At 66.1% G+C, this 27,724-nt stretch overlaps 3 protein-coding genes across 4 annotated transcripts; 2 read left to right on the forward strand and 1 right to left on the reverse strand.

Annotated features, from left to right (window-relative positions):
* Positions 1 to 4,947: 4,947 nt before the first annotated feature.
* Positions 4,948 to 11,762, forward strand: PLEKHG5 (pleckstrin homology and RhoGEF domain containing G5). Its single transcript, XM_051637581.1, is given in 20 exon segments — positions 4,948 to 5,049; positions 5,197 to 5,299; positions 5,391 to 5,451; positions 5,524 to 5,615; positions 5,694 to 5,830; positions 5,907 to 6,049; positions 7,553 to 7,738; positions 7,915 to 8,085; positions 8,159 to 8,254; positions 8,344 to 8,394; positions 8,509 to 8,658; positions 8,739 to 8,849; positions 8,914 to 9,063; positions 9,139 to 9,276; positions 9,401 to 9,520; positions 9,605 to 9,737; positions 9,807 to 9,985; positions 9,987 to 10,141; positions 10,217 to 10,969; positions 11,069 to 11,762. Coding segments are annotated over 20 exon segments (2,982 nt in total). The 5' UTR covers positions 4,948 to 5,006; the 3' UTR covers positions 11,079 to 11,762.
* Positions 11,408 to 15,854, forward strand: TNFRSF25 (TNF receptor superfamily member 25). Its single transcript, XM_051637668.1, has 7 exons — positions 11,408 to 11,504; positions 13,778 to 14,035; positions 14,128 to 14,259; positions 14,385 to 14,537; positions 14,626 to 14,707; positions 14,792 to 14,847; positions 14,930 to 15,854. Exons 1-7 carry the CDS (start codon positions 11,408 to 11,410, stop codon positions 15,556 to 15,558), a joined length of 1,407 nt encoding a protein of 468 aa, XP_051493628.1. The 3' UTR covers positions 15,559 to 15,854.
* Positions 15,855 to 16,086: 232 nt separating this feature from the next.
* ESPN (espin) lies at positions 16,087 to 27,185 on the reverse strand. 2 transcript variants are annotated; one of them, XM_051637300.1, is made up of 15 exons: positions 26,892 to 27,185; positions 26,016 to 26,209; positions 23,736 to 23,922; positions 23,476 to 23,658; positions 23,267 to 23,398; positions 22,940 to 23,192; positions 22,599 to 22,876; positions 21,059 to 21,193; positions 20,808 to 20,982; positions 20,494 to 20,520; positions 19,290 to 19,435; positions 18,930 to 19,205; positions 16,830 to 16,909; positions 16,737 to 16,748; positions 16,087 to 16,638 (listed from the first exon to the last, which is right to left on the reverse strand). In XM_051637300.1, exons 1-15 carry the CDS (start codon positions 27,183 to 27,185, stop codon positions 16,491 to 16,493), a joined length of 2,520 nt encoding a protein of 839 aa, XP_051493260.1. In that variant the 3' UTR covers positions 16,087 to 16,490. The 2 variants fall into 2 exon arrangements, with proteins under 2 accessions (XP_051493260.1, XP_051493261.1); XM_051637301.1 differs by lacking the exon at positions 20,494 to 20,520.
* Between the last annotated feature and the right edge of the window lie 539 nt (positions 27,186 to 27,724).

A 27,724-nucleotide genomic window follows, 5' to 3' on the forward strand; every position in this document is an offset into this window, starting at 1 on the left:
GGAGTGTAAACATGGGCATAGGATCTTGCTGGCAAGGGTGGGGACACCTTGGTACTGTGATTGATAAGAAATTGGTTACTTGGCACTTCAGCCATTAAGGGGGTGCTAAACAAAGTGGGAAGGGGTTTTTTGTTAGTATGTTGGGATCTATTAACTTTGCAGGAGTTACACTTCTTGTTTTATTTCTGGGTAACTTCTGGCAAAGGGTGCCTAGAAGCAGCAAAACTATGGGGAGCATGTGGTGCCTTTGGGAGAAGATGGTGTTGATGCTGATGAGTTTGGGGGCTGGGATGGTCTCAGCCCGGCTGATCAGCCCACGCCATGTTTTGTTTTTCCCCTCTGCTTTAGGGACTGTTCTGCGCAGGGCAGGACAAAGGTGTCCTCCTTTGCTGCCTTTGTAGGTTTTAAGCCCTATTTGGTGCTTTCCCATTTAATTTAGCAGGGTGGGAAAACCCCCCTAGAGACCCCTGGTTTTCCCTGTGCAGACTGGGGCCCCGGCGTGCCTACGGGTGCAGAGGTGCAGCCGAGGCTCGGGGCGGTGCATTCCTGCACCCCCAAACGCCAACTGATGGCAGAGCCACAACAGCCCCCCTCTTCATGCCGATTATTTTAATCACAAGTGCATCTTGTCTGCACGGCCTAATGTCTTTCATAGACAGCGGAAAGTGAAATTTGTGCAATGTCTGTAGGAGGCTGAAGAAAGGCCCTTTGTGTGCCCCCCGCGCGGGCGCTGGGCAGCCTCCAGCAGCACCCTCCGCCGCCCCGGCGCTCCGGCCGCCGCCGTCAATGCGCCGCTTGTCCGGAGACTGGGACCTGCTCTTAAAGCCGGAGCTGGTCTGCCCTGGGTAGTCCCACCGGTGGCCCCGGTGGGGCAGGCACGGCTCTGGGGGTCCCCCCGGCCGCAGCCCCAGGATGTTTCTGTACTGGAGGAAGCGGGGTGCCTACGAGCTGGAGGCTATGCCTTCTGGGCTGGCTGGGCTGGAGTATGGGGCAGCGGAGCGCTTCTCCTGGAGCTCCCACCTGGACATCAGCGAGGACCTTGGGGGTAGGTGTCTGGGGGGTGTCTGGAGGGGAGGGAGTGGGTAGCCATGTTTAGCCAAACACCTCTAGCCCTGGCCATGAAGGTGAGGGGCTGGGAGAGGCTCTGGCCACAGCAGGGATGCACTGGGCAACACGGTGTGGGGGGCTGTAGTGGGGATGTTGCAGGTGCAGTTGGGGAGCAGCAAGTAAACCGCCCTGTGCCACCTGCACTGCTCCCTTCTGTCTCAGATGGATGTCTGAAACAGCGAGCTGCCACGGTGTGCTCTGGTGAAAGCACGGTCCGGTTTCAAACTCATTTGCTGTCACCGGGAGAGCCGGGCGTGACAACAGAGCTGGCAGCAGCCGGAGGAGGAGGAGGTGGCTGGCTGGGGAGATGAGCTGGTGGGGACAGGATCCCTCCTCCGGCCCCCGAAGTGTCTGGTGGGGACACACACATGCTCCTGCCTCTGCCAGAAAGAGGGGGTCCCTCTGCGCGCTCCCTGCCATAGAGCTCCCACCTGGCACACAGAAGGCCCCCGTGTGTGTGTGACCCGCTGCCAGGGTCAGCGTTTGGGAAGAGCAGGGCAGCTCTGGCCGTGCCAGTGGCTGCGGCGTGGGGCTGGTCCCCGGCATTGACGGCTGCTCCGGCTGGCCACGAGTGTTCGGTGAGTTTGGAAAACTTTCCCTTGGGTGCGTGAAAGAATTTGTTATTTGTTTCCGTTATTATTCCCGATAGGTCAAGTGAAACGGCAGCGGCGGGGGGCCCAGCCTGGCAGGCACTGCGGGGACAGAGCCCCCATTGTGCTCCCGCCGCGGGGGCCGGTGGCAGCCCCGGCTCCCAGCCCTCCCTGGGGGCAGTGAGCTGAGCCCTGCCCGGCTGCTCTTGCGCTGCTCTCCAGCAGTGCCCGCCATGCCGCAGCAGCCTGGCCCGTGTGGGCAGCCCTGTGCCCAGGGTTGCTGCCCAGCTGGGAGCTGGGGCAGCTGGTGCCGGTCCGGATTGCCTCTCCCTCTCTGGGCAGAAGCATCAGCTTTTCCAGCGCTGCCTTAAAGGGCGGTTTTTCGTGCAGACTGAGTCTAACCCCAGCCTTGGCCACGGTCCTGCTCGGGCCAGCGCAGATGCTGTTGTTGTTGGCAGGAGGGATGCGGGAGAGGGGAGCGGCGTGGCGGGGGAAGCCCCTGTGCTGGCCGGGCCAGCGCAGCTGTGCCGCCCGGTGCAGCCTCGCCAACCAGCCTCCCCGCATCCCCTGTGCCAGCTCCACGCCTGCAGGGCAGCTTCCCACTGGAGCGTCCCTGCCCTGCGGCAGAGCTGCCATGCAGGAGGGTGTTTGTGCTGCTCGCTTGCTGCAAGCCACCCAGAGTCTATTATTTTTACACAATTAGACACGACACATAACAAAAGCCTTCAAAATAGGATTAGTCCCCAAGGCCGATTTAACTGTCAAAGCTAAAAGTGGCTCCTAAGCCCCTTTGGGGGCTGGTAAGAGGCAGATTTACTGTTTCTGCTGTGGCCAGTCTGTGCTGGCCCCAGGGCAGCTGGGGCAGGTTCATGTCCTGATCCTGTGACTTGGGGTGCCGGGCAGGAAGTGCTGGATTCTGATGCTGTGGGATGTGCAGCACGTTCCCCCAGCAGGGATACGGTGCTGGCTCTTTGCCTTGGGGTTTCATCCCCTGAATGGGCTGTGGGGCAGGCAGGAACAGGCAGGCCCAGCCCCAGCTGAGCCAGAGTGCATTGCCAAGCTCTTAAACCCAGGGTCTGAGCTGTGAAAGCCTTGGTGTGGCCCTCCCTTCATGTTCAGGGCTAGGAGCAGGACTGGGGGTGTCTTACAGCAGCACCCCAGCACTGCTTCCCCCTCTCTCCCACAGCGGAGCCGTGCCTGCCGGAGGAGACAGTGCTGCACTGCCAGAACCCCGACTGCACCAGCGAGAGGAGGGCAGACAAGGTGGGTCCTGTGGGTGGTGGGCAGCTCCCGGTGTCTGGCGTCGATCTCACGGGTGAGAAGGGGCAGTGGGTGGCCCGGTCCAACCTCCTGCACCCCAAAGCCCTTCAGCATGGCTGGCAGACCCTGCCTACTGTGTCCCCCTGGCCCATGCTGGTCGTGTTCCCTGTGGTGCCGCAGTCCTGCCAGCATTTAACGTAAGAGCAGCACCTTGCCCGTTCCCCTTTGCTGGTGTGATTCAGTCTAAATCTCTCCAGCCCATCTGTCCACCTGCTTGCCAGCGTGACACTGGAGCAGATTTAAGGTCCCTTCTCTCCCTGCGGCTGGCTGGGTGTGGAGCAGGGCTGGGCCTGCCCGCTGGCTCCTGATGCGTCCCTGGGACTCCTGTGCTGCGGGCGGTGTCTTTCTGGCGTGGCAGTAGGTAGGCTGGCAGCCCGGCTGGGCAGGAGGTGCGCGGCTGCCGCTGCACTTTGTCTGCACGTCTGGGGTGGCAGGGCCAGCGCCAGTGGGGAACACGTGGCTCTGGGCTGTGGCCTCCCTGGGGTGCAGCCGGGACCATCGGGAGGGACTGAACAGGCTGCCCCAGCATTGTTACCAGAGACCACCAACAGCACCCAGAAGGTAGAGTGGGGTGTGGGGGGTCCAAGCCAGGCTGGGGGCTCCATGGCACAGAGCTACATCATGTCACCCCTTGCTTTGTGGGGCAGCTGCTGAGTGTAAAACTGCTGTGTGCTGGGAGCTTGGTGGAGCCAGTCCCTGGGATGGGCAGAGGGGTTTGGGCATCCTGCTTGGCCCCTCCTCTGGGGACAGGCCTAGGGCTTAGCCGCTGGCACAGGGTGGCTGGGCAGCCCTGCCTCCTGGCCAGGTGGCTGCTGAGGGTGCCGGGGAGCATCCACTGAGCAAGTGCCACTGCGGTCACTGCCTGGAGTCTGTAGCTGTGCTCCCCATCTCTCAGGTGCTGCAATGGCCATGATGGCGTTGGGCTGGGACACACGGTAGGGGAAGGCTGGGTCCAGGGCCGTGGGGCATCCTGGGCAGGACTGGGGCTGCCTTGTGGCCCAGGGTACGGCCCTGGTGGGTGCCACAGAGGGGCTGATGGGTGCTGCGGAGGGGCTGGTGGCCCCTTGGGGAGCGCGCGGGTGGTGGGACCGCGTCATTTCTGACCTCAGCAGCGCCACGAGGAAGGGGGGCAGGAAGCGGGGGTGGCTGGAGCTGCACGGGCGCTTCCTCCCCGCAGCAGCACGGCACACTGTAGGCAAGCCCAGGCAGGACGTGCTCCTCCTCGGCAGCTTCTTGCACCCTTCTGCTTGCAGGGTGGTGATCCCATGCAGGGACACGCTGGCGGTGCAGCTGGGTACAGTGGCAGTGACTGGTGGCACTGCAGTCCCCAGGGTTGGGGCCAGTTGCAGCCCCCAGCGAGGCAGGCGCTGGACAGGGGTCACGGGCCGTCCACAGCACTGGGGGCCCTGCTGGGGGGTTAAAAATAACCCACTGTGAATGCCCGGTGGGGCTGGGGCTGTGGCCACGACCGGCACACAATCAGAGGAAACGCGCCGGCCTGGAGCATTGTTTTGCCGCAGACTCTCACTTCCTCCGTCCTGCCGCGGGGACGCTGCTCTCGCCAGCACAAAGGGGCTGCAGTGCGGGGGCGCAGCCTCCCCGGCAGCTGGCAAGGTGCGGGTGGCATGGGTGTAGGTGGCTGTTCCTTGGTCTCCTGATTCCTCTCTGTGCCCAGGAGTGGCTTCCCAGGGTCCCTACTCAGAATGGGGAAGCTGTGTCCTGCTCGTGCTGCTTTCCCCGTGACCATTCTGGCCTTGACATTGCCCATGAGCAGTGTGCCAGGAGCAGCCTGGGGTGGGAAGGAGGTCCCTGCTGCTCATGGTGCTGCCCCTCCCTCCTGCCGGCGTGCGGCGGCCAGTGGCTCCTGCGCAGCCCGTGCCCGGCTGACCCATGTGCCCACAGGTATGCCAGCCCCTGGAGTGCCAGCAGCTGAGCCGCCGCGGGCCCCTTGGCCTGTGTGAGCCCTGCGCTGGCCGCCTCCATGGCGCCATGCACTTTGACGGCTGCATCCGCTTCGACCTGTCCCCTCAAGGTGAGCCAGGCACTGCAACTCCTGCTGGGATGTGCTCGGGGCTGCTGTGGTGCAGCAGCGGGAAGGGAATACACTCGGGGCTGGTGCAGCACAGCTGGAGCAGGTGTGGGACTGGGGGTCCTAGCACAGCTTGATGCCCTTTTGCAGGCTCCATTCTGGCCCGAAACATGTCGACGCGCTCATGCCCCCCACGCACCAGCCCTGCCTCTGACATGGAGGAGGAGGAGGAGGGACCGGTGGACAGCAGAGGGTGAGGCCCCAGCCCTGCACGTACCCTCTGCATCCTTGCCACATCCCCTGCTGGTGGCATCCCCATCACCCTGCCCACCCTGTGCCCACAGGGAGTGCAGGAGCTCAGCACTGAAGCTGCCCAAGAAGAAGGCTTGGCGCAGGCACACAGATGTAAGGGACTGGCCACTCTCCCCGGGGCACTTGGAAGGAGCCCCTGGGTGAGCAGCTGCTGCCTCCCCACAGGACCCCAGCAAAGAGTGCTTCACCCTGAAGTTTGACCTCAGTGTTGACATTGAGGTGGAGATTGTGCCAGCAGCAAAGAAGAAGTCCCTGGGGTGAGTATGCCAGGGTCAGATGCAGGAATGGATCCAGGGATGGACACAGGGATGGACATGGGACTTGTGTCCCCACAGGGAGGTGCTGCTGCCAGTCTTTGAGAGGAAGGGGATCGAGCTGGGCAAAGTGGACATCTTCCTGGACCAGTCACACACGCCACTGTCCCTCCAGTTTGAGGCGTACCGCTTTGGGGGGCACTACCTGAGGGTGAAAGGTGTGGTGGGGGCCCAGTGGGAGTCTTGGCCACCCTGGTGCTCCCAGGGGACTCTGACTCCCCAGTGTTTCCACAGCCAAGCCTGGGGATGAGCTTAAAGTGGTGCAGACAGCGTGGGACACCAGGTTAGCCAGCTTGCCCATCCTGCACCCTGCCTGCACCACCACCCTCCTTGAGCCAACGCCAGAGCTGGGACACCAGGATGGCACAGACAGCCTGGTGAGTGCTGGTGCCAGCCCTGGGCAGGGGCATTGGGTAAGGGGGTGACAGGGAGTGGGATTCCTCTGTAGCCATTCTTGCCAGGAAGACAGGGACATGGGGCAGTGGCACAGCATCTCCTGTGGGCTGAAGGCACCCCTGGAGCTGCCAAGAGCCAATTCAGCTCCTGGCTGGGCTGTGCTGGCTGTGCTGGTAGTGCAAGAGCAGTGCCCTGTGCCAGGCGTGGCAGTTCAGCCGGTGGCACCTTCCCGGGGCTGTGCCATGTACAGGCTGGCACCAGAGCAAAGGCAGAGGAGCCCCGGGCCCGGCGGTGGCAGCCGCCCGGTGCCGCCCTGGCCCCGGGCTCTCCTCTCGGCGCAGTGCCTGGCAGCTGCTGAGCACAGCTCGGTCCTGCCCCGTGGACCCTGGCCCCAGATAAGGCGTGGGGCCGGGCTGGCCGCCACTCCCCGTGGGAGCCGGCTGCCACACTCGTGGGGAGCGGCTCGGGGGATGCCGGCGGGGGGCCGCGGTGCTCGACCCCGCGCTGGCAGCCCCGGGAGGGGTCAGGCTGGCTGTGTGGCCAGGGCTGGTGGCCGCTCGCGTCCAGCACTACGACGCGTGGCTGCGAGACCGGCACGGCCCCGGCGGCGCGGGAAGGCCAGCGGGCGCCCGGCCACCCCCGCAGGGGTCCGTGTCCCAGTTGCCTTCCTGGGGGCAGGTAGGAGATGAGCTGCAGCAGGGCGATGGGGCTGTCAGCGGCCAGGGCTCCTGGGGACACGGTGTCGCGGTGAGTAACGGGGATGGTGCCGGCGGTGGCTGTTCCCGCCTGGGGCCGGGGACGTGGCAGGGCAAGGGGCTGTGCCGGTGGCGGCAGCGTGACACATCCCGTGGCTCGTGGCAGGCGCTGCCCTTTGTGCCGGGGTGAGGAGATGGCACAGCCGTGTCCCGGCACGGCCCAGGGACATGCGGGAGGCAGCGGGAGCCGCTTGGCCGTGACCCAGCTCCCGCGAACGGCCCGGGGGCTTTGATCTCTGCCGGTGAATTGTTCGGCTCTGGGTGGCTTATCTGCCCAGGAGGGAAATTAGGTTTTCGGTGCTGGCCCCACCTCCTTTTGTTTCGGACGAGCCCGGCCGCAGCCTGTCCGGCTCCAGCTCTGTGTTTGAGCTGGGAGCACGGCTGGGCGGGCGGCTCGGCTGGCTGCTGCGCCCCGCGGGATGCCCTGAGCCCGCAGGATGCCCTGAGCCCCCCGCTGCCGGGGCCCCTTGCCCGCAACCCCCCGGGCTCTGTCAGGCAGCGCCCGGGGCCTCAGGATGCAGGTAGGCAGGTCAGTGTGGGCTGGGGAGCGTGCCCGGGGCTTCCCCACGGTCCGAGGGGGGCCCTACTGCCTGAGGGTATCATCTGGGTGTCTGTTTATCCCATGGGTGCTCAAGGTTGGCCCTGCTCTCGCACCATGCCACTGAACCCATCCCAGTGGCATGGCCATACCGTGCTGAGCTAGTAGGGTACGGGCTGTCCCTGCTGCAGGCTCCGGGCCGGCGGAGGAAGAACATGACAGAGTTCCTGGGGGACACCAGCATCCCCAGCCCCGAGCTGGCCCCCCACAGCAGCAGCTCCCTGCCCACCAATGGCACCGACACCTGGAAGAACCGCGCTGCCAGCCGCTTCAGTGGCTTCTTCGGCTCTGGCACCAGCACCAGCTCCTTGGGGCGGGTAGGTGAGATGTGGGTGCAGGGAGGGGGTGAAGGAGCTGCCTACAGCGATGCTAGGGAGCTAGAATAGGTCCCCTGGGGCTTGATCCCCCCTGGCTCCGTAGGCAGGGCCAGGGGGACCATGACACATCCCCAACAGCCCCCCACCCAGCTGCTCTGCCCCATGCTTTCGGCCAGGAATCAGAGAAGCTGGAGCAGCTGGCAAGCAGACTGCACACCTACAGCACCTTCGGGCTGCCCAAGCTGCCGCCCCAGCTCTGCTTTGACCGTGACTCCTGGGAGGAGGATGGGGACGAGGCCGGGCTGGCACTGGAGGACAGCTGGCAGCAGATCATCCAGGGCGCAGAGGTAGGGTAGGGGACTGGGGGGCTGCAGTGGCTCTGCCGAGCCGCTAGCACGGTGCTGACACTTGGCCTGGCAGGGCCTGTCACGCCGGCAGTGCCACCAGCAGGAAGCCATCTGGGAGCTGCTGCACACTGAGGCCACCTACATCCGCAAGCTCAAAGTCATCACTGATGTGAGTGCCAGCAGCTGCACTGTGCCACGCCATGGCGGCGGGTCAGGGGCCCTGGCTGCAGCCCACCAGCTCCCCCTCTGTCCCTGCAGCTCTTCCTCTGCTGCCTGCTGAACCTGCAGGAGTCGGGGCTGCTCTGTGAGGTGAGCAGCGGGGGGCTGCAGGGCTGGGACCCCTGGGTTGGGATGAGACCCTGGCCTGGCTGTGCTGTCAGGTGAGCCTGCCATCCCCATCCAGCTGCCCACCTCACCCTGCAGGTGGATGCTGAGAGGCTCTTCAGCAACATTGGGGAGATCATCCGGCTGCACTGCCAGTTGTGGCGCAGTGTCATGGCCCCAGTGCTGGCCAAGGCACGCCAGACTGGGGCACTGCTCAACCCCATTGACTTTCTCAATGGTTTCAAGATGGTGAGTGGGGATGCCATGCCGCAGCAGAGGGCTGTGCCACGCCATGCCCCATTGTGACCCCCCCCCCCTTTGCCCCCCAGTTCGGCTCCCTCTTCGAACCCTACATGCGGTACTGCATGGAGGAGGAGGGCTGCATGGAGTACATGCGTGCACTGCTGCGGGACAGCGAGCTCTTCCGTGCCTACGTGACGGTAAGGGGAGCAGGTGGGAGCTGGGGCAGGTGCTAGGGCCGGGGCTGATGCCTGTGTTCTGCAGTGGGCTGAGAAGCATGAGCAGTGCAGCCGCCTGAAGCTGAGTGACATGCTGGTGAAGCCCCACCAGCGCCTCACCAAGTACCCGCTGCTCCTCAAGTCCGTGCTGAAGAAGACTGATGATCCGCGTGCCCACGACGCTATCGCCACCATGGTAAGAAGCTGGGGGCACGGTGTGGCGGGGCAGGTGGTCCCCTCTGGCCCCTTCCACCCACTGTCTTGGCTGTAGATTAGCTCTGTGGAGCGCTTCATCAACCACGTCAACTCGCGGATGCGCCAGCGGCAGGAGCAGCAGCGCCTGGCTGCCATCCTCAGCCGCATCGATGCCTACGAGGTGGTGGAGGGCAGCTCTGATGAGGTAGACAAGGTAGGCTGGGCATGGCAGAGCTGCCAAGCCACCCCATGTCTTGCCATCCCATGCCATGTCTCTCAATGCCACCCCATGCCATGCCACGCCACCCCATGCCACTGATGCTGGGGCCTCCTGGCAGCTGCTGAAGGAGTTCCTTCGGCTGGACCTGACGGCCCCCATCCCTGGCACCTCCACGGAGGACACCCGGCAGCTCCTCCTCGAGGGCAATCTGCGGATGCGGGAAGGTAAAGACAGCAAGGTGAGGACTGTGGGGGACGGGGTACTCCAGCCCCTGCCCACCTGCCGAGCCTGCCGATGCCCATGGCCCTGGTCTCACCCCTAGATGGATGTCTACTGCTTCCTCTTCACTGACCTCTTCCTCATCACCAAGCCCCTCAAGAAGGCTGAGCGCACCAAGGTAGTCCGTCAGCCCTTGCTGATAGACAAGGTTGTCTGCCGAGAGCTCAGGGACCCGGGTGAGTGACTCCAGGGGTGATGGGGACCGTGGGGGGTCTCTGGGCACCACTCATGGCCCTTGCCTGCAGGGTCCTTTCTCCTCATCTACCTGAACGAGCTGGGGAGCGCTGTGGCTGCGTACACCTTCCAGGCCAGCGGGCAGTCGCTGTGCCGCAGCTGGGTTGACGCTGTGCGCAACGCCCAGGTGAGGGGCTGGGGGGGGCGGGCGGAGGTCCCGCAGGTGCCCCCTGCCTCTCTGATGCCTCTTCCTCCCTCCCCAGAACCTGCTTCAGCACCTGCGGCAGCGCCGGCGCCTGGAGGAGGAGCATGAGGAGGAGGAGGAGGATGGCGAGAGCGGCGCCTCAGCTGCGAGCTCACCCACTGTTCAGCGCCATGGCAGCACTAGCCCAGATTCACAGCAGTGGTAGGGAGCAGGAGGGGGGGCCCTATGCACCCCTCAGCCTGGTGCAGCCCCCTCCTCACCCCGCTGTCCCTGCAGCCCCTCTGATGGCTCTACCGAGACCCTTGCTGTGGTGGTGGCAGACAGCAGCGGTGAGCTCTCTTCCCCGGACTGGGACACAGGGCCCTTCGGCTCAGCCTCGGACGGCTCCTCTGTCGGCACCAGCACCTCCGTCGGCACCGGCACGTCTGCCGAGACCGCCACCCAGGAGCCGCCGGCAGGCGCCCTGCCTGTACCTCTGCCCCATGGTGCCCCCCCACCAGCTGGTGGCTGCCGCTCATCCTCCATCGACAGTGCCTATGGCACGCTCTCCCCCTCCTCCCTGCGGGACTTCGGCCAGCAGCCAGAGGGGAAGGAGCCCCCTCTGGCCCCACGGCCCCCCTCCCCCCGCCTGCGCCGCCGCACGCCCGTGCAGCTCCTGCCCTGCCCGCCCAGGGTGCTCAAGTCCAAGTCGGAGGCCAGTCTGCCCCAGCTCTTGCCCCCTGGCCCCCTGGCCCCCCTCAGCCAGAGCCGCAGCCTCTCCGACCTCTGTGCTGGCCCACCCCAGACTAGCCAAGTTCTCAGCCCCTCAGCCGCCCATGGCAGCAGTGGCAGCTCCACTGCCGAGCTCTCGGAGCCAGAGGAGCCGCTGGAGAGCCCAACGTCCCTCCCTGGGGAGCTCAGTCGAGACCCACCGCCCGCTGCCCGCCGGACCCTCTCGGACCCGCAGTCAGCACAGCACCGCAAGCTGACCCTGGCACAGCTCTACCGGCTCAGCACCACGCTGCTGCTCAACTCCACGCTGACTGCCTCGTAAGCGCACCCCTGCCCGCCTCCTCTGACCCTCCTGTGTCCTTACGAGGGGCTGGGCCCTGGTACTAAGGGCACCTCCCCCTGCTCTGTCTCTTGCAGGGAGGTCTGAGAGCTGCGGGGTGGCAACAACAGACGTGTGGCCATGCCAGGGAGCTGCTCCTGCTTCTAACCATAGCATAACTTCGGGGCCGGGCAGAGCAGGCACTGGGCTGCCACGCTGGTGGAGACACGATGGGGATACAGACTGACTGGTCCCCTCGGACAGACGTGCCCCAGGCAGGGCAGCACGGGGCTGCCTGCTTCTCCCTGGAGTGGAGATGGACATGGCACGTGGCTTGTGCCAAACCCTTGTCTGCAGAGATGAGGGTTGTCGGTCAGGGCCCAACCACACCCCGTGGTGTGTTGGGCAGGCAGTCCTGGGGCTGTGGGGTGGCCCTCATGGGCAAGGAAGGAACAATGACAACGTTGGCCATGATAAGTGGGGAAGGTGATGAGAGGGATGCAGTGCCAGTGGCACTGTGCTGTGGGCGGTGTGGTGAGGAGGCTGGGGCTGGTGGCAGGAGGGGATGGTGCTGGGCTGAAGCAGGTGGTGACCCCAGGGTCTGGCTGGGGCAGGGTTTGCCCCTGTGTGGGCACATCCCCTGTGTGATGGGATGGCCAGTAGCGGAGGGCAGCAGATGGTGCCAGAGCATGGAAGCTGTAGGAGATGTGGTGGTGGCTGGAGCACCAGCTGACATCCTGTGCCAGGTGGTGCTCTGTGTCCTGGCCAAGCAATAAACCCAGCTGGTGCCCAGTGGTGCCCCTGTTGCCTCTCCTTCGGCCGCTTGGCACCCAGTGGTGGGGCAGCACTGGGGTGGGCACACGGTGCAGCTGAGGGAGCCCCACTGGTGCAGGTACAGTGGTGGGGCTGGGGTGTCTCCAGGCTTGTGCCCTGGAGCTCAGGGTGGGGATGGAGCCCTGGGGAGGAGGGGTCACCACTGCTCCCTGCTCCCCCCCACCCCCTAGCTGTGGTGGGTCTGTGCCAGTAGGACTGGGAGGGCGGTGGCTGGGCGGCCCATGGCAAGGCAGCGCAGATCCCTCCCGCGCTCCTGTCATGTGCTTTCGCACCCCCTGGACTCATTTCCAAAAAAGCATTTCCTCCTGCCGCAGTTGGGTGTAAAAGCCTGTGTGGGGAGGGCTGGCACTCACTCACCACGCGTCGCAGGCTGCTGGCGGCGGCAATGGGGTGCTGGGGCACCCTGTCTGGGCGCTGAGCTGCCCCGACACCCCTCCTCCCCCCCTGCCCTGCTCCCCTCACTCCCCCGGCATGACCCAGCCACATCGGCCGCAAGAATGAAGAGCCTGGGCGCTGCTTGGGTGAGTGTGGCGGCATGGGGGTCCCACTGCCCCAGTTGCTGCGGGGTGCCTTGGGGCCATGGTCATGAGGGATCTGGAGGAGTTGGGGGGGTGGGTAAGCTCAGTGCTAGCAGTGCCAAAAATGCTCCCCCCTGCCTGCTGGCTGAAAGCTGGGGTCTGCCTCGCCAAAGCACCTGCGGCGGGGCGCAGTCCTGGGGACCACAGGCAGGGCCACAACAGCTGTGGGAATTGTGGGCTCAGCCAAGGGGCTGTGGTCAGGGCACTGCTAAACAGCTGTGGGCACAGCTGGGGCTGCTGATGGTGGCAGCAGCTGGAGCCATCCCAAAGCTGCACAGTTGGTTGCCCCGGCACAGGGGCGGTGGGAGCAGAGGCCTGGCAGGGCTGTGTTATGGGCAGCGATAGTGCCTGCACAGCACGGGAAGTGCTGGCTGTCCCCACCGCGCCATGGGGTTGTACTTGTGCTGTCAGGTCTCTGCCTGGTGTGGGAGCAGAGGCAGCGCCTTGCCCGGGCCCTGCCATGGGAAGGTTGTATCTCGGGGTGACTCAGACATGCCGTGGCAGCTGGGGCCCAGGCAGCCGCCCCGACCCGCCGGCGCAGCGCTGCAGGCGGGCGGCCCGTGCGCGGTTTCCAGTCCACTGGTGGCGGCGAGTTTTATAGAAAATGATTCAGCTGCTGTAATCGGGGCCATCGCAGCTGGGAAATCCAGCCCCTGGCGAGGAATCCCCTGGCTCCCTGCCCACGCTGCCGGCGCCGCGGCCCTCCCCGGGGTGGGGGTGCTGGCGTGGGCACCCCCTTGCTGTGGCCGTCCGGGAGCGGGGCTCCCCGTGGTGCAGCACCGGGGGGAGGGGGGTGGTAATGACCTAGTTTGGGACACACGTACGAGGAGCGATAGCATCGAGGAGAGCGTGAGCAGACAAGGCTTCCTCTCGGGGAGGAAATCGCCTGCTTTGCGAGGCAGATAAACGCCAGGGAAGTCAATGCCAGCAATGTTAACCCTCCCGCACCCGGCTGCCGGAGCCTCTCCTGGCTGCCTGCCTCAGGGGCAGGAACACCAGCACCGCTGCTGGCCCATGTGCCTGAACCCCTCATCCCTGTCCCTGGAGGTGGGGGAGGACATGGTGGTGACGGGTGGTTGAAGCTCCCCCTCCCCGGCCCTGCCTGGCCAGCCTGGTGGCACCCTTTTCAGAACACACAAGGGGCACCCAACAGTGGCCCCTGGGTGCAGTGGGTGGCACGGTGACCACAGTGCCAGCAGGAAGCCACTTGCTTGGGTGTGGCAAGGGAAGCACACTGCAGGGGCTGCTGTGGGACATTCCTGGCTCTGGGGCCATGCACCCACATAGCTCCCGGACACAGGGCTGTGGCTCCAGCCATCCTGCCCAGCACAGGCACCAGGGTCCACACAGCACTGAGCTGGGCTTGGCTCCAGCTCGGAGGGCCGGAACAGTGAGGACCTGATGCATGGCTCCTAGACACCCAGCTGCCTGCAACCCTGCCCTTTCCCTGCCCACAGGTGATTCTGGCAACGCTGTTTCTGGCAGCAAGTGAATCACCACCCCTGGGGTGCCAGAATTGCACCGGGCTCCTGGGGCATCAGGTCCCTGTGCGACCACCCACCCGCCCACGGAGGGTCGCCACCAGACGCCCCTGCCCTGCTGGCATGAACTGGATCGAGAGGGCTCACCAGTGCTGTATCCAGTGTCCTGCAGGTAAGAGCCAGCCAGGCAGCACATCCTGGCATGGCACAGTGCCCTTTGGCACCCCTGGGCATGTGCTCCCTGTCACCCCACTGTTCCCACAGGGACATTCCTGAGCAGACCCTGCTCAAACCACAGCAACGACAGTGACTGTACCCCCTGTCCCCCCGGCACCTTCCGTGCCCAGCCCAACACCTTCACCGAGTGCCAGGCTTGTTACGAGTGTGACCGCCAAGGTGAGCCAGTGGTGTGCCATGCCAGGCTGTGCCGTGCCGTGCTACTCTGCACGGTGCTGTGCCATGCAGTGCCGTGCCACTCTGCACGGTGCTGTGCTGTGCCACTCGCTGCCCATCTCCTGCAGCTTTTCAGAGTGTGTTGAGTAACTGCTCGGCTACCAGCAACGTTGCCTGTGGCTGTGAGCCCGGCCGCTTCCGTGACTGCCTCGATGAGCGCTGTGACGACTTCACCTGCCAGCAGTGCCAGCCATGCACTGGACGGCTCATCCAGCGGCCCTGTGAGTGCTGCCAGCCAGCCCAGCGTGACCAGGCCAGCTGTGCCACCTCTGGCTGTGCCATTCTGCCTGACATCCACTGTCTCCTCAGGTTCAGAGACACAGGACACTGTCTGTGGCAGCTGCAAGCCTGACTACTATGCTGAGGGTGGCGAGTGCCGGCCATGTCACACGTAAGGCACTGACCCACCCCATGTCCCACCAGGGACTCACACAGGGCTCATGGCACAGCAGCCATAGCTCCTCTCTCCTTTCAGGAGCACGCCGGAGACATGCGGCAAGGAGTGCCAGCGGGTGTGCGGCAGTGGCCCAGGTGCGGGGGTGGCAAAGCTGGGGGTGGTGCTGTGGGGGACACTGTGCCACCTGGCTGATGGAGATGCTCCCACTCCTTGCAGGCTCGGGGCTGGAGTATGTTCTGCTGGCACTCACTGGGCCCCTCTTCCTGGGTGCCCTCGTCATCTACCACAAGAGGAAGCGGCTTCGGCAAGATGCCCCAGCACACAGCCCGCTACACACAGCACAGGCAGCCACCACCACACCCAGGGCTGGGGCCAGATCACTGTGCCAGGTCAGTAGTCAGGGATGGGACAGTCAGTGCTGGACCCAGCTGTGTTCCCCGCAGGAGATGGAGTGTGTCACCAGCACAGCAAGGCGCAGCCCCGAGCACCGGGCCTTACTACAGGAGCAGCCCAGCACCACGGCATGGCCGCGGGGTGAGGCAGAGCCCTCTGCCCCTCTGGAGCCCCGCAGCACCCTGCTGCAGGGCAGCCAGCTCTACACGGTCATCGATGCGGTGCCGGTGCGGCGCTGGAAGGAGTTCATGCGGGTGCTGGAGCTGCGGGAGGCAGAGATCGAGCTGGTGGAGCTGGAGGTGGCTCACATCCGTGACCAGCAGTATGAGATGCTGAAGCGCTGGTGCCAGCAGACCAGTGCCACACTTGACCGTGTCTTCACTGCCCTGGAGCGCATGGAGCTCGCTGGGTGCGCCGAGGCGCTGCGTCGGAGCCTGCTGGTGGGACCCTGACCCCAGCCCTGCCACCCCGGCAGAGGGAGGTCCTGGCACCTCCACAGGTGCTTCGGCAGAGCCATACCCCTAAGTATTGTTACTTATGCCGTGTAGACATTTTATGTCAGTTTTATGTCCCCTCCCACCCACCACATCCCTATTTATGTCCCTCTGCTCCCAGGGCCAGGGAGACCCTGTGCCCTGGTATGCCAGGTGCCCGGCCGCTCGCGGGACGAGCGACTGCTGAGCCCGCCGCAAATCCATGGGAGAGTTCTCGAGGCCGCCTGCTGCTGGGCGCGCCTGCCCCTGCCCCAATAAAGTGGCACGTTCTCTATCCGCCAGCCCCTGGCCTTTCTTCCCAGGACTGCACCAGGCACTGGGACACTGCTGGTATCAGGGCCACCACTGGTGCTGTGGCCACCGCAGGTGATAGGGATGACAGAGGCAGTACTGGCAATGGGGGCACCATGGCAGAATGGTGTGGACAGGGGGGGTGGTGTGGGCAGCCCCAGGAAGGCGCGGGGCACTGCGGGCAGGGTTTATCGTTTTAATTGCTGGACAGATGGGTGGTATGGGCAGGAGGTGAGCCAGGAGCTGGCCTCCAGCATCTCCAGGGGCAGGAGTGGGGCTAGCACGCCACAGCCACCACAGCAAGTGGTGCCAGCAGGGAGCACAGGGAGCCGGGTGGCATGGCAAGCCCGGCGGTGCATGAGGAGCCGGGATGCCCCATGCCATGGCAGCTTGCTTTGCCAAGGGCAGCACAGGATAGCGGCAGGTTGGTGGCAGTGGGATGGGGGCTACGGGTGCCTGTGGGGTGGCAGTGGGGGCTCCTCCAGGTCGGGCTATGTGGCTGTCTGCGGAGGGAGGAGGGTGCCGAGCTCCATCCTGGTCCGTGGTGGGACCTGCCAGCCTCCTCCCGCCACGAAGAGCCAGGGCGTGGTGTGGTGTGGTTAGTGCTTGGCTATGTCCCCCTTCTTGAGGATGATCTGCCGCTGCCAGGGGGCCAGCTTTGTCTCATCGTACCCAAGAGTCCTTAGCTTTTCTGACTGTGCCTTCTCCTTCTCCTCCTCCTCCCGCTTCAGCTTCTCCTGCTCTTTCCTGCTCAGCAGCAGAAGGCACAGGGCACCACGGTCACCAGAGCTGCTGGAGCCACTGTGCCTACCCACCTGCCCGGGGAAGGGGCTTTTGGCACTCACCGTTTCTGCTCCCTGTGAAAGCAAAGGGAAGAGCGGGGTTAGTGGAGTCATGGGGGCAGCCAGTCAGTGCAGCTGCCCCTGGCCCCAGCTCACCTCTCCTCCTCCAGCTTCTTGCGCAGGATGTCCCTCCTCCAGGCTGGCATGCTGGCCAGGCGTGCCTCCTCCTCCTTCTCCTGCAACAGACAGCTGTGTTACTGGCACGGCCAGTGATTTGCTCTTGCCATCGGCACTGTGAGGCAGTGGCATCACCCCGGCGTGGCACCACACCCTGCTGGCGGCCGGGCTCAGCTGCGCTCCCGGCGTGGCGATGGCGGAGTTCACCGGCACGCAGCTCGCCATCGTCGCCCCTGGCGCAGGGAGGAGGAAGGAGTGCGCGGCTCGGGCAGCCCTTCGCAGCACACTACAGCTTTATTGCACTGACACGCTGGGGCCCACGCCACCCCGGCACCACAAACACCACGGCAGAGGGGAGAGCAGCCCCGGCGCTGCATCCCCGCACAACACACAGCCACGGCAAGCGGCACACTGCAACCTTGGCCTGGGGCCGCGCGAACCAACACCGAGCCCTGTGTTGAGCTGAGCAGCGGCACCACTTGAGCCACAGAGGTGACTAAGCACACCCGGGCACCGCGTCCTGCTGCCCCCGGCTGCCTCTGGTGTCTGTTCCTGGCCAGCCTGATGTCACACAGCAGCACAGCCCATAGCATCCCGCCCAGCTCAGGTGTCGGACATCTCCGACTCCTTCTCCTTCCAGAAGGAGAAGCTGCGGTCAATGAAGCGGCAGACGTCCTCCTCGCTGAACTCGCCCAGCTCCAGCACTGGCAGTGGCACTGCTGCCCCCTCCCCTCTCAGGGCCATGCTGTTGGGCTCTGGTGGGCTCTCCGCCATCATGGTGGGGCTGTCCCCAAAAAACTCCTGCACAAGGTCCTCGAAGCCATCGAGCCAGTGGCGGTGGCCAGCCTCGACCTGCTCCAGCACAGTGCGGTGGAAGTGGCGGACGCGGTGCCAGCTGTGGCTGCCCAGGCGGTCGAACATCTCGTAGCAGAGGAGGTGGCGGAAGCGCCGCTCCTCGGGGCTCAGCGGCATCTCCAGCAGCTGGAAGTAGCCCAGCATGAAGAGGTCGAGCGGGAGGCTGTCGTAGGGCATGGGTGAGCCACCGATGTGGGGCAGGAAGTGCTGGGGCCAGTACAGCAGCGTGGCACGGCTCAGCCGCCGGATCTGCCGCCCCGGGACGCGGCGGGCGACGCTCCTCCAGCGGGCCAGCAGCCGCCCCGCCGCTGGCCGCCGCCTTCCCGGCTGCCGCGGACGCTCCTCCCCAGCCACCGCCGCCTGCGCCCGCTTCTTCCAGTGCTCCAGGAAGAGGAAGACTGCGCGCTCCTTGTGCACTTCGGTGCGCTCCCGCGGGATGCTCGGCTCCGGCGGTGCTAGCCGGCTCCGCCGCGGTGCCCCATCCCCATACTCCTCCTCCAGGACAGGTTGGCGGGTACTGCCGGGGGGCTGTGCTCGCTTGCGCTTGGTGACCCTGGGGAGGGGCGCGGGGACTCCCACAGGCCCCTCATAGTTTGCTTTGAGGCTGCGGACGGAGACTCCACAGCCCAGGATCTCGCGCCGAGCGTCGAGCTGGGAGCCAGGGCTGCCTGCCCTTCTCCCCGTCCCGGGCTCCCCCACGCTCCCCAGGGTGGCTGGCAGCATGGGGGGCTGGCTGCCGTGGGCGAGCAGGTCCTCGCGGGCACGGGGCAAGTGCCGGGGCGCAGGGGCAGCGGGCAGCACTGGGAGCGGCGGCAGCTCCTCCTCCGGCCACCTCGGCTGTGCCTTGTGCATCACCCGCAGGCTCCCCAGCTGCCTCTCCAGGCGCCGCACGTCCTCCTCCCACATCGGCTGCCCGGCGGGTCCTGGCGTGCCCCTGTGGGCAGGCGACCCGCACCGGCATGGGGGTGGCGAGGGGCTCCCGGGCTGCGGCGGGAAAGAGGGTAAAGGGGCTCCTGAGGCCGTGCCACGCGCACCTCGTGCCGCAGCCGCCACCATGCGCGGCACCCCCAGGGTGCAACGCCCCTGCATGCAGGTGGGGGGGTCCAGGCATCCAGGAGCCCCTGGCAGCTGGGGGCGATGCCACACACGCCGTCTCGCCGGGTCCTGAGCTGCTGGGCTGTGCCCGCACCGCACTCGCCGCCACGGCACGCGGGACCCCCCTACCTTGCGCCGTTGCTCCTCTTCCTCCTGCATGCGGAGCTGCAGCTTGCGCACCATCACCTGCCGCTTCCACTCGGGGATGGGCCGGCCCTGCTCGTCGTGGCTCGGCACAAGCGCCTCCGCCTCCACCGCCGCCCCGGCACCCGGCACCGGTGAGCTCCCATTCAGCACCGGCTCTGGCGAGCCCCCGGTTAGGCAGCGTGGCGGCCCGGCAGCCTCGGGGGTGGCCGGCGGGGTGGGTGTCCTGGTGGGTGACGGGGAGGACACCGGCGACTCCGCCTGTCGAGGAAGGAGGGCAGGAGGGTGGGTGCCCGCGGTGCCGCACCGTGCCTCCAGCTCTACGCCCCCCCGACTGCCACCTACATTGGCCCCTGCCTGGCCGCTGCCGGAGAAGATGGTGGTGAAGCCTTTGCTCTGTGGTGTCGGCTTGAGGCTCTTCCCAGCCTTGATCTCGGCCAGAAGCTCTGAGTTGTCACCGGTGGGGGACATCATGTTGAAGGACTTGGTGCCTGGAGGGAGGCAGGGTGGGCAGTAAGGACCCCTTTGCTGGCAGCACCCCTCCTTCCCTGGCTCCCCACTGGCTTGTGGGGCATGGGGGCAGTGGGGTGGCCAGCTGACTATCCCCCAAAACTGAGACCCTCTGGGACGCCCCTTGGAGCAGCCTCCTGGCACCCAGTCCCCTAAGTCCATGGAACCAGCACCCTGGAACATGGCTCTCTGGGTCCATGGGACCCCACCAGAGCAGCACCCCAGTACATCCTAACCCTGATTGTTCCCCACCTGCAGCACTGCACTGACCTGCCTGCGGAATAAGCGGTCTGTGCCTGACAGCAGCTCCAGCGCACCAGGATGGCCCCATGCCACCTCACGGGGGCCCTGGACCCCCGACACCCCACAGCCCCTGGCAGCGACACACCAGCAGCCGGAGCGAGCCCCACTGCCAGCTGTGAGCCCCGGGAGCTGCATGGCACCGGGGCACGGCAGTGCTGCCAGTGATGCCCACGCTGCTGCTCCTGCCACCTGCCCCGCAAGCACCCACCGTCCGTGCCAGCCATGTAAGGGTCCCTAACAGCCCATGTTGCTGCGCCAAGGCAGAGCCCCCTCCCCGCTCGCCCCACTCGGCCGCGCTGGGGCCCGAGGGCTGCGGGTGCTGAGGGCCCGGAGGGGCTGAGCTGCCATCCAGCGCCGGCTGAGCCCCCCGCCCCGGGAGCCGGCGCTAATAAAGCGGGGGCCGAGCGGCGGCCGAGCCGGGGAGCGGCTGGGTGCTCACGTGGCGGGGTCACGCCGGCCGGCTGAGCGCAAACAAAGGCCCTTCTGTGTGCGGGGCCAGGGGGCCGGGGGGGGCCCCGCTGCCTGCCCAGCCCTGCCCGTCGGCTTCGGCAGCCCCGCGCTGGTGCTTGGGGCACCCGCATGGCACGGCAGCTCGGCGACGCAGCAGCGAGGGCTCCGCGGGCAGCTGCCGATCACGGCAGCCATCAGTGCCCTGTGGCTCCTGCGCTGGATGGTGCAGGTCGGGCCCCTCTAGCTGTGCCCCTGGAGCAGGGGTACACGGGCCCAGGGTACTTACTCTTCATCTGCCTGAGCGCCTTTCCTCCTAGGGGAAGAAGCAGAGAGGCAGCGCGGGGCACGTGGCAGAGGAAGGATTTGGCCACCGCGAGACAAGAGAGAAGAGAAGCAGCCAGCAGTGAGAGCAGGCAGGGGCGGGTGGGCGTGGGGGCCCCCGCGCCGACACCGGAGGAGAAAAGGACAGAGAGGCCGTCAGGAGCCAGGCGGCCAGAGCACCGCGGGAGGAGACGTGCTGGGGCGGCCGGCGCTGCGGCGCAGCTGACGGGACGGTGCCCGGGATTGCTCCCCGTGCCCGCCCAGCATCCTGCCACTTACTTCCCGTGGAGGAGGAGGAGCGGCGGGGTCCAGCGGGGGTCTCGGCCGGTGGTGGGGGCGGTGGGGGCGGTGGGCAGGTAGATTCAGGCAGTGGTGGAGGTGGTGGTGGGGGCGGCAACTCGGCACCAGGCTGGCTCTCCCCATTGCGCATGGTGTCCGCCGAGATGGGTGATGCCTGCAAGAGAGAGTGGGCACGTGTTGCCTGGTGCCACTGAGCTGCATGCGAGCTGGTGGTACTGGCTGGGGCTCACCTCCTCGCTGTGGGCCATCCGCCGGGGGCCAGGCTGCTCGCCTGCTCCGTGCCCCAGGTGCTTGTAGTAGTCACCGGTGCTCGGCTGCTTGCCAAAGGTCCTGGAGCGCCGGGTGGAGTCGGCCCGGCGCAGGCCCTCAGGGCTGCTCTCACGCGATGCTAGCTGCAACCAGGAGTGCAGCTCAGCACAGCCCTGCCCAGGGTGGCAGTGAGGAAGATGCTGGACTTGGGGGGACAACCAGCACATTCTGTGGGGGTCTGCCTGGCACCAGACTGCACTGGGGGCTACATGCTGGGGTGGCAGCATGCGCCATCAGCACCTGGCACCATGACCCTGTGGCTGGTGGCCAGCAGCCCGGCCAAACCTTCCCTGGGATAACCCCCTGGGAACAGGAGTGCCGAGCCCTGGCCCCACGGATTACTGGGAGCTTATCCTGTGGGCTGGGGCCCAGATCCAACCTCCTCTGAGTGGGGCTCCCAGGCAGTGCAGCCTTGGCTCACCCCGGCACATACCTCAGTGGCTTTGCAGGTCATGCTGCCAAGTGCCAGAGCTGCAGGGTCCGTGCCCCCTCTCGGGTTTCGGGGTGCCATGGCGGCCCAGCCCTGCTGCCCATGCCAGGGGCCCCGCTGTTTGCATTTTCCCATGTGCCACCTCCACCCATGGATTTGCCCAGCAAGCCCTGGCTCTTGCTGCTGGCCCCAGCTGAGTCAACAAGTGCCGGCTCTGAGCTTCCTGCTCCAGCTGCCTTGGGCACTGTGCCCAGCCTGGCTCCTGCAGACCCTGCCTGCTCCGATGTGAGGGTCTGTACCCTCAGCCTGGCTCTGTGGCCTGGACAGGGCTGCTCATAAGCCTGGTAAGTGCTAAGGAGACAGCCATGCATGAGCACAGCAGGGACCTGAGCCCTGCACAGGCCTGGCGCTCACTGCTCTGCGAGACCCCTTCCCACATGCTGCCATCCCCACAGTGCTGAGCTCTGCCAGGGCCCCAGCCATGGCCCTGCACTGCGCTCCTGTCCCTGGTGAGGTGGCAACAGCCATGGCAAGGGATTAGGGTATCCACAAGCCCACCATGTCCCTGTGCCCCCTGCCCGCCTAGGGGGCTGCGCCCCTCTTACCTGTGCACCCGGCTGAGCTCTCTCAGCTCCTGGCAGCGCCGGCTGTGCCACCCGACACCTGCAGCGCAGGTGACACTGGAGCCAGCCGCTCAGGTTACACCTGCGTGGCTGCCCACGCCCAGCTTTGGTGTGGTGATGGTGGCACTGCCAGGGACACGTGGCCACAGCTGCAATGGTGGTCACGCACACCAGCCTGTGCTGGGCATGGCAGTGTGGCCAGACCACCGGGTGCCACGGGGCACTGTAGCATCACTGTCCCTGGCTCATGTGCCCTCACTGCTGGCATCAGCTGAGCCCCCCAGTGCCTGCCAGTGCTGTGGGCATGTGGCCTCAAGCTGAGGCTGTCCCCTCCCAGTGCCATTGAGCTCACAGCTCTCCATGGGTGTCCAGTGGCATGCCTCCTCCCAGGTGGCATGTCCCTTGGGCATCATGGCTGATGTGGGGCCATACCTCTCGGCGCAGCGCCTGGCTCTCCACGTGCCGCAGGTTGTTCTTGGCCCGCACGTAGATGTCAGCAGTGTGGGGGGTGGTGGGGGGCGCGGGTGCAGGGTAGCCAGGGGGCGGTGGGGGTGGCCGGCTGGTGGGAGGTGGGGGTGGTGGTGGGGGGAAAGCAGGGGGTGGCGGTGGAGGGAGGCCCTCGCCCGCTGGTCCCCGGCCCCGTGGCCGCGTCTCAGGGTCCAGCATGTCCATGTAGGCCTGCATGTCTGCCAGCGCTGGCTCAGGGACCCCTGCGCAGGGGAGGGTGTCAGAAGTTGCCAACCCTGCACCTCCCGCCTCGTGTCCCCCAGCCCCACACTCACGGGTAGCGGGGGCCCCTGGAGGGCCGCCCCTCTTCTCCCCGGTGCTGGATTGGCTGGAGTGGCAGGAGTCATAGTTGGAGAGGGTGCTGGCAGGGGAGCCCACCTCAAAGCGTGCCAGGGGCACCGATGATGTGGTGTTGGGTGATGACATGCCCGAGTCGGGCTGCCGGCACTCCCCATCCGCGGAGGGGTCTCGCGACAGCACGCGGTGCTCCACACTCTGCTGGCAGAGACGTGGTCAGGAAGCAGGTGGGGTGGCAGGGGGCTCCCCACACTCCCTGGGCACTGCTGTACCATGTTCTCCACTGTGCGCAGGTACTGGGCGCAGTGGACGTGGCCGTTGTAGTCAGCGAGGTCGGCTGCTGTGTAGCCATCCTGGTCGCGAACACTGAGGTCGGCGCCATTTACTACCAGGATCTGGCAGCACTGGGGAAAGTGGGGGCAAGTGGCAGGGCTGGAAGAGGCCCTCCATTCCCAGCACTCTGCTGGCCACCAGCACCCACCTCCAGCTCTCCGTTCTCAGCAGCGTCGTGCAGCGGCGTGCCGCCCCAGCCATCAGCAGTGATCTCCCCGCCGTGCAGCAGCAGCCAGCTCAGCACCTTGGCGTGGCCGCGGCTGGCAGCGAAGTGCATGGCTGTGGCCCCCTCGGCATCCCGCTCCGACAGGCTCACAGTTGTGAAGCTCATCTACGTGGGTGGGCTCATGAGTGCCGGCCCTGCCAGCCCCACGCCGTGCCACCACGCTGCGCCCAGCCCGTGCTTACCAGCCAGACGATGACAGTGTTGTGGCCCATCTGGGCAGCAGCGTGCAGAGGTGTCATGCCGTCGTGGGCACGAGCATGAGGATCGGCCCCGCAGTCCTGCACCAGGTATTGGATGATCTCCAGGTGGCCCTCCTGGCAGGCGAGGTACAGTGGGGTGGCCCCTGTCTTGGTCTGGGCACTCAGTGTGCTGCAAGTGGGGCACAGCACCTGTCACCTGCTGCCACCACTGCTAGCAACACACTGGGACAGGGGACACGCAAGGTACAGGTACGTGGGGACGTGGGACACAGAGGGGCACAGGGGACGTGCTGGCAGTGTAGGTCTCCACAGGGTCCCTGCAGTGGCTCCAGCGGGAGGTCACTAAGTTAATCAGCCCACTTAGGCTAAGCTCCTTCCTCCGGCTGTTTTTGGATGCTGCCATTTTGCAGTATTTTTACATAAGCAGCTTAGGCAGCATGGGCCATGGGGGAGCTGGCAGGGAAAGGCCAAGCTGCCCCATGGCACTGACTGGCCCGACTGCCCCCTGCCAGCCCCACTGCCAGGCTCAGGCATCCCCCACCCCCACAGTGGGCCTTGGCACTGTCACATCCCACATTATGCATCCTGAATCTCACAGTCGCATAGTCTGCATCCCACATCCTGCATCCCACATCCCCACTGTGCAGGAAGCTGCTTTATTAAGCACTCCATAAAAAACCCCTGTTGAATATTTAAAAAAGGAAGAGCAATAAATACTCTGCTCTGTTATCGCAATGATCGAGGGCCCTTAATAATTGATCCCTGTAACAGTGAGATGGACCGTGGTCAGCGCTGGCTTCTCACCCTGCTGTGCTGCAGGGCACCTGCCCTGCGGTGCCACCGCACCAGACTGGCACACCGCTGCTCCCCAAGCCAGAGCTGGGGCCAGGACAGGGATGGTGGCAGGTTGGGCTGGACTCAGGGGGATAGTGGGGGCACAGGCACATGGTCAGCCCCTGATTGCCATGTCCCACTAATTAGGAGGGGGTTAAGCCACTTGGGCAAGTGATGGTAAACTGCTTTGCCAGATGGCTGGACCCCACGCCGAGCCACCGGCTGCCCCAGTGTGAAGGTGGGCTGGGAGCACCACCATCCTGCGGTGGCACCCAGGGATTGGGTTTCCTGGCTGTAACAGAGCCTCCGTGCAGGCGCGGGGCTGGGAGCAAGGCCAGCCCTAAATAATTCAGGGAGAAGGCGGTGACAGCAGCAAAGCAACCCCAGCAAAAAGTGTGAAAGCCAAAGCGGGAGGGCTGCAGCCAGCACTGTGCCACACCATGGGCACCAAGCATTGTTGTGGCTGGGCCAGGGCTGGGCTGTGGGCTGTGGGCTGTGGGGGTGAATCCCCAAGGCTGAGCCAGAGCACTCAGGGCAACAGGCTAGGGAGGCTGTGGACAGCAAACAGGGGTGGGCAGTGGGTGCCACGGGGGTGAGGGGAAGTCTGGAGAATCTAGGATTGTGTCACCCAGGGACAGGGGGGACTGAGCTCCAGTTCATCTCCCGCTGGCTTGGCACCCCTGGATGTGAGGGAGCTGCACACCCCTGGCATCCGCAGCCCCCAAGCCAACCATGCAAGCTGGCTTGCCCCAGCCTCCACCTCGGCCGAGGCCATGGGTTATTTCTAGCAGCCTTGTTCCATCATGGGAAATCAGATTAGGGGCCACCTAATCACCTCTGCAGTCCTGCAGCAAGGCTTGGCACCACATGCCTGGGGGGCTGCCATGCCACTATCCCTGGGACCAGCCTGGCCCCAGATCCTGCTTGGGAGGTGAAGCAGGGATGCTGCTGCAGTGCTGCTACCCGGGGGGGGGGGCTGCCATCAGCAACAATGCCCATGGCCCTGGGCAAGCAGAAAGGTGGCCTCCAGCATGGGGAGCAGCCTCTCCTCGGCGGGCAGCCTAATCCATTTACATAACAGCGGGTGGACAAAGGCGGCTGTGTTATCACCCTGCACCAGGAGCCCCGGCAGCCAACCCGGCAGCCTGCAGCAATATTTCTGCCAGCGCTCGCCTCTCTCCTCCTCGCCCTTTCTCTCTGGGCCATAAAGAGGGCGCAGCCGGCTGTCCAGGCTGATAACACCACTGCATTGCCCTTGGAGCTGGGGGACAAGGGTGGCTGTGGTGGCTGTCCCCAGCACTGGCACCCTGCCCAGAGGCCAGAGGGAGGGAGGAATGGGGCAGCAGTGGACACCCTGCTCCCGTCTGCCCCTCTCCTGTTGGTGGGTAGTTAGCCCCTGCCTCAGCCAACAGCAGTTCGGGGCATTACCTTGGGCAGTGTCCCAGGAGGAGTCGCAGGGAAGGGAAATCCCCTTTGGCCGCAGCATAGTGGACGGGCAGTGCTCCCGTGTCGGTGGCTGCTGTGGGGTCGCTGCCCCCAAAGCGGAGGAGCCAGTCGATCACCTCGTGGTGACCGAAGCGGGCTGCCAGGTGTAGGATGGTGGCACCAGAGTTGTCTGTGTCCTGTGGGAGGAAGCGGGGCAGCCATCGGCGCTGGGGGACCAGAGGTGGCTATGGGGCATCCCCCAGCCAGGATCTGGCTCAGGGAAGGGTGGCCTGGTGGGAGCAGGATTCCTGTCTGCCCAGAGCAAGGCTGAAGGAAGGGGATGCACCACAGAACTAGTGCATCTGCCCTCCCAGTGAGTGTGGCACAAAGCCCCCTTGTTCTGCTAGTGGTGGGCAGCCCCTGCCTGTGGGGGCTCACCATGGAGCCCTGCTGTGCCACTCTGCACACTCTGTGGGCCGCAGGCAGAGCTGGGACCCCGCCAGGAGGTCGCCAAAGCTGCTGACCCAGTCCTCCCCGTCCTTCCTGCTTAATCCCCGCTTCCAGCTCCTCCTCTGCCGCTTCTGCCGCCGGCACGTCACATGGCGATAGCACCCGGCTCCGGGGCAAGCAGCTTACCGCCCGGTCCCGCCGTTGTGTAACCCCGGGAGGGGCAGTGGCACTGGAGGGTCTGTGGGGCCCCGGGATGTCGGGGGTTCCCCCGGCTGCCAACCGCTCTGCAGGACGGGGACCTCGGCTCCACTCACAACCATCTCCCCGCGGCTGCTGCCACTCACGCGTGTCCGGGGAACGCTTCCCCGGTTGCCCGCCCCCCAGAGGGTCCTGCCCTCCCCCCCGTATCCCCCGCGCCCCCGCTCGCACCTGCACGCCGCAGCCCCCCTGCGTGAGCAGCCACTGGAGACAAGCGAGGTTGCCGGTGGCGGCGGCGTCGTGAGCCGGCGTGGCCCCATTGCGCGCCCGCGTGTCCCCGCGGAGGGCGGCCTCGGCCGCCAGGTACCGGAGGCAGGCAAGGCGGCCGGCGCGGGCAGCGTGGTGAGCGGGAGAGGCGCCGAGGGCGTCCCGCAGCCCCGGCCTCAGCAGTCCGGCAGCCCGCAGCCCCCGCAGAGCCTCCACGTCCCCCTGTCGCGCCGCCAGCAGCGCCCGCTCCAGCGCCATCCCGGCACCGGCACCGGCGGCACCGGCGGTGGCCCCGGGCGGCGGCACCGGCCGCCGCTTGGCACTGCGCGGCGCTGCCCCCCCGCCGCCCCCCTGCCCCGCCGGCTCCTCCTCCTCCTCCCCCGGGGCCGCCCCTCCGCCCGCCCCGTCCGACGGCGCGCCGGCTGCCCGCTGCCGCTGCCCGGGACCCCGCGCCGCTCCCGCCGGCCCCTGCCAGGGCCTCTAGACTTTGTCGGACTGCGGCCAGGACCTGGGGCGGCCCGGGGGGATCCCAACAGGTTCCCTGGCGCGGCTGCAGTCGCTGCCGTCCGCGGTCCTCTGGCCACACGTGTGTCCCCTTTCCCCGCCCGCTGCCCGCCCACGCGAAAGGCGCGGGGATGATGGGCTCCTCCGGCGGCCCCGACGTTCGCTACCGGTCCCGGCAGCACGGGCAGGAACCGGGGAATGATGAATAGGCTGCTCTGCCTCCGGGAACGCCGGTACGGGCAGTGAGGGGACCGGCACCTGGGGAACTGGCGGGGACACCCGAGGACAGCGCG

The sequence above is a fragment of the Apus apus genome, chromosome 20 (assembly GCF_020740795.1).
Source record: "Apus apus isolate bApuApu2 chromosome 20, bApuApu2.pri.cur, whole genome shotgun sequence".
In the NCBI taxonomy this organism is placed as follows: Eukaryota; Metazoa; Chordata; class Aves; order Apodiformes; family Apodidae; genus Apus; species Apus apus.

Coding starts and splice junctions, on each gene's coding strand:
- TNFRSF25 (XM_051637668.1), top strand. CDS start 11,408: ATGGGCAAGGAAGGAACAATGACAACGTTGGCCATGATAAGTGGGGAA. Junction 14,260..14,384: donor TTACGAGTGTGACCGCCAAG/GTGAGCCAGTGG, acceptor CATCTCCTGCAG/CTTTTCAGAGTGTGTTGAGT. Junction 14,848..14,929: donor GGTGTGCGGCAGTGGCCCAG/GTGCGGGGGTGG, acceptor CACTCCTTGCAG/GCTCGGGGCTGGAGTATGTT.
- ESPN (XM_051637300.1), bottom strand. CDS start 27,185: ATGGCGCTGGAGCGGGCGCTGCTGGCGGCGCGACAGGGGGACGTGGAG. Junction 26,210..26,891: donor AGGGGGGCTGCGGCGTGCAG/GTGCGAGCGGGG, acceptor TTCCTCCCACAG/GACACAGACAACTCTGGTGC. Junction 16,910..18,929: donor AAGAGGAGCAACGGCGCAAG/GTAGGGGGGTCC, acceptor TGTCTGTTGCAG/GAGAAGGAGGAGGAGGCACG.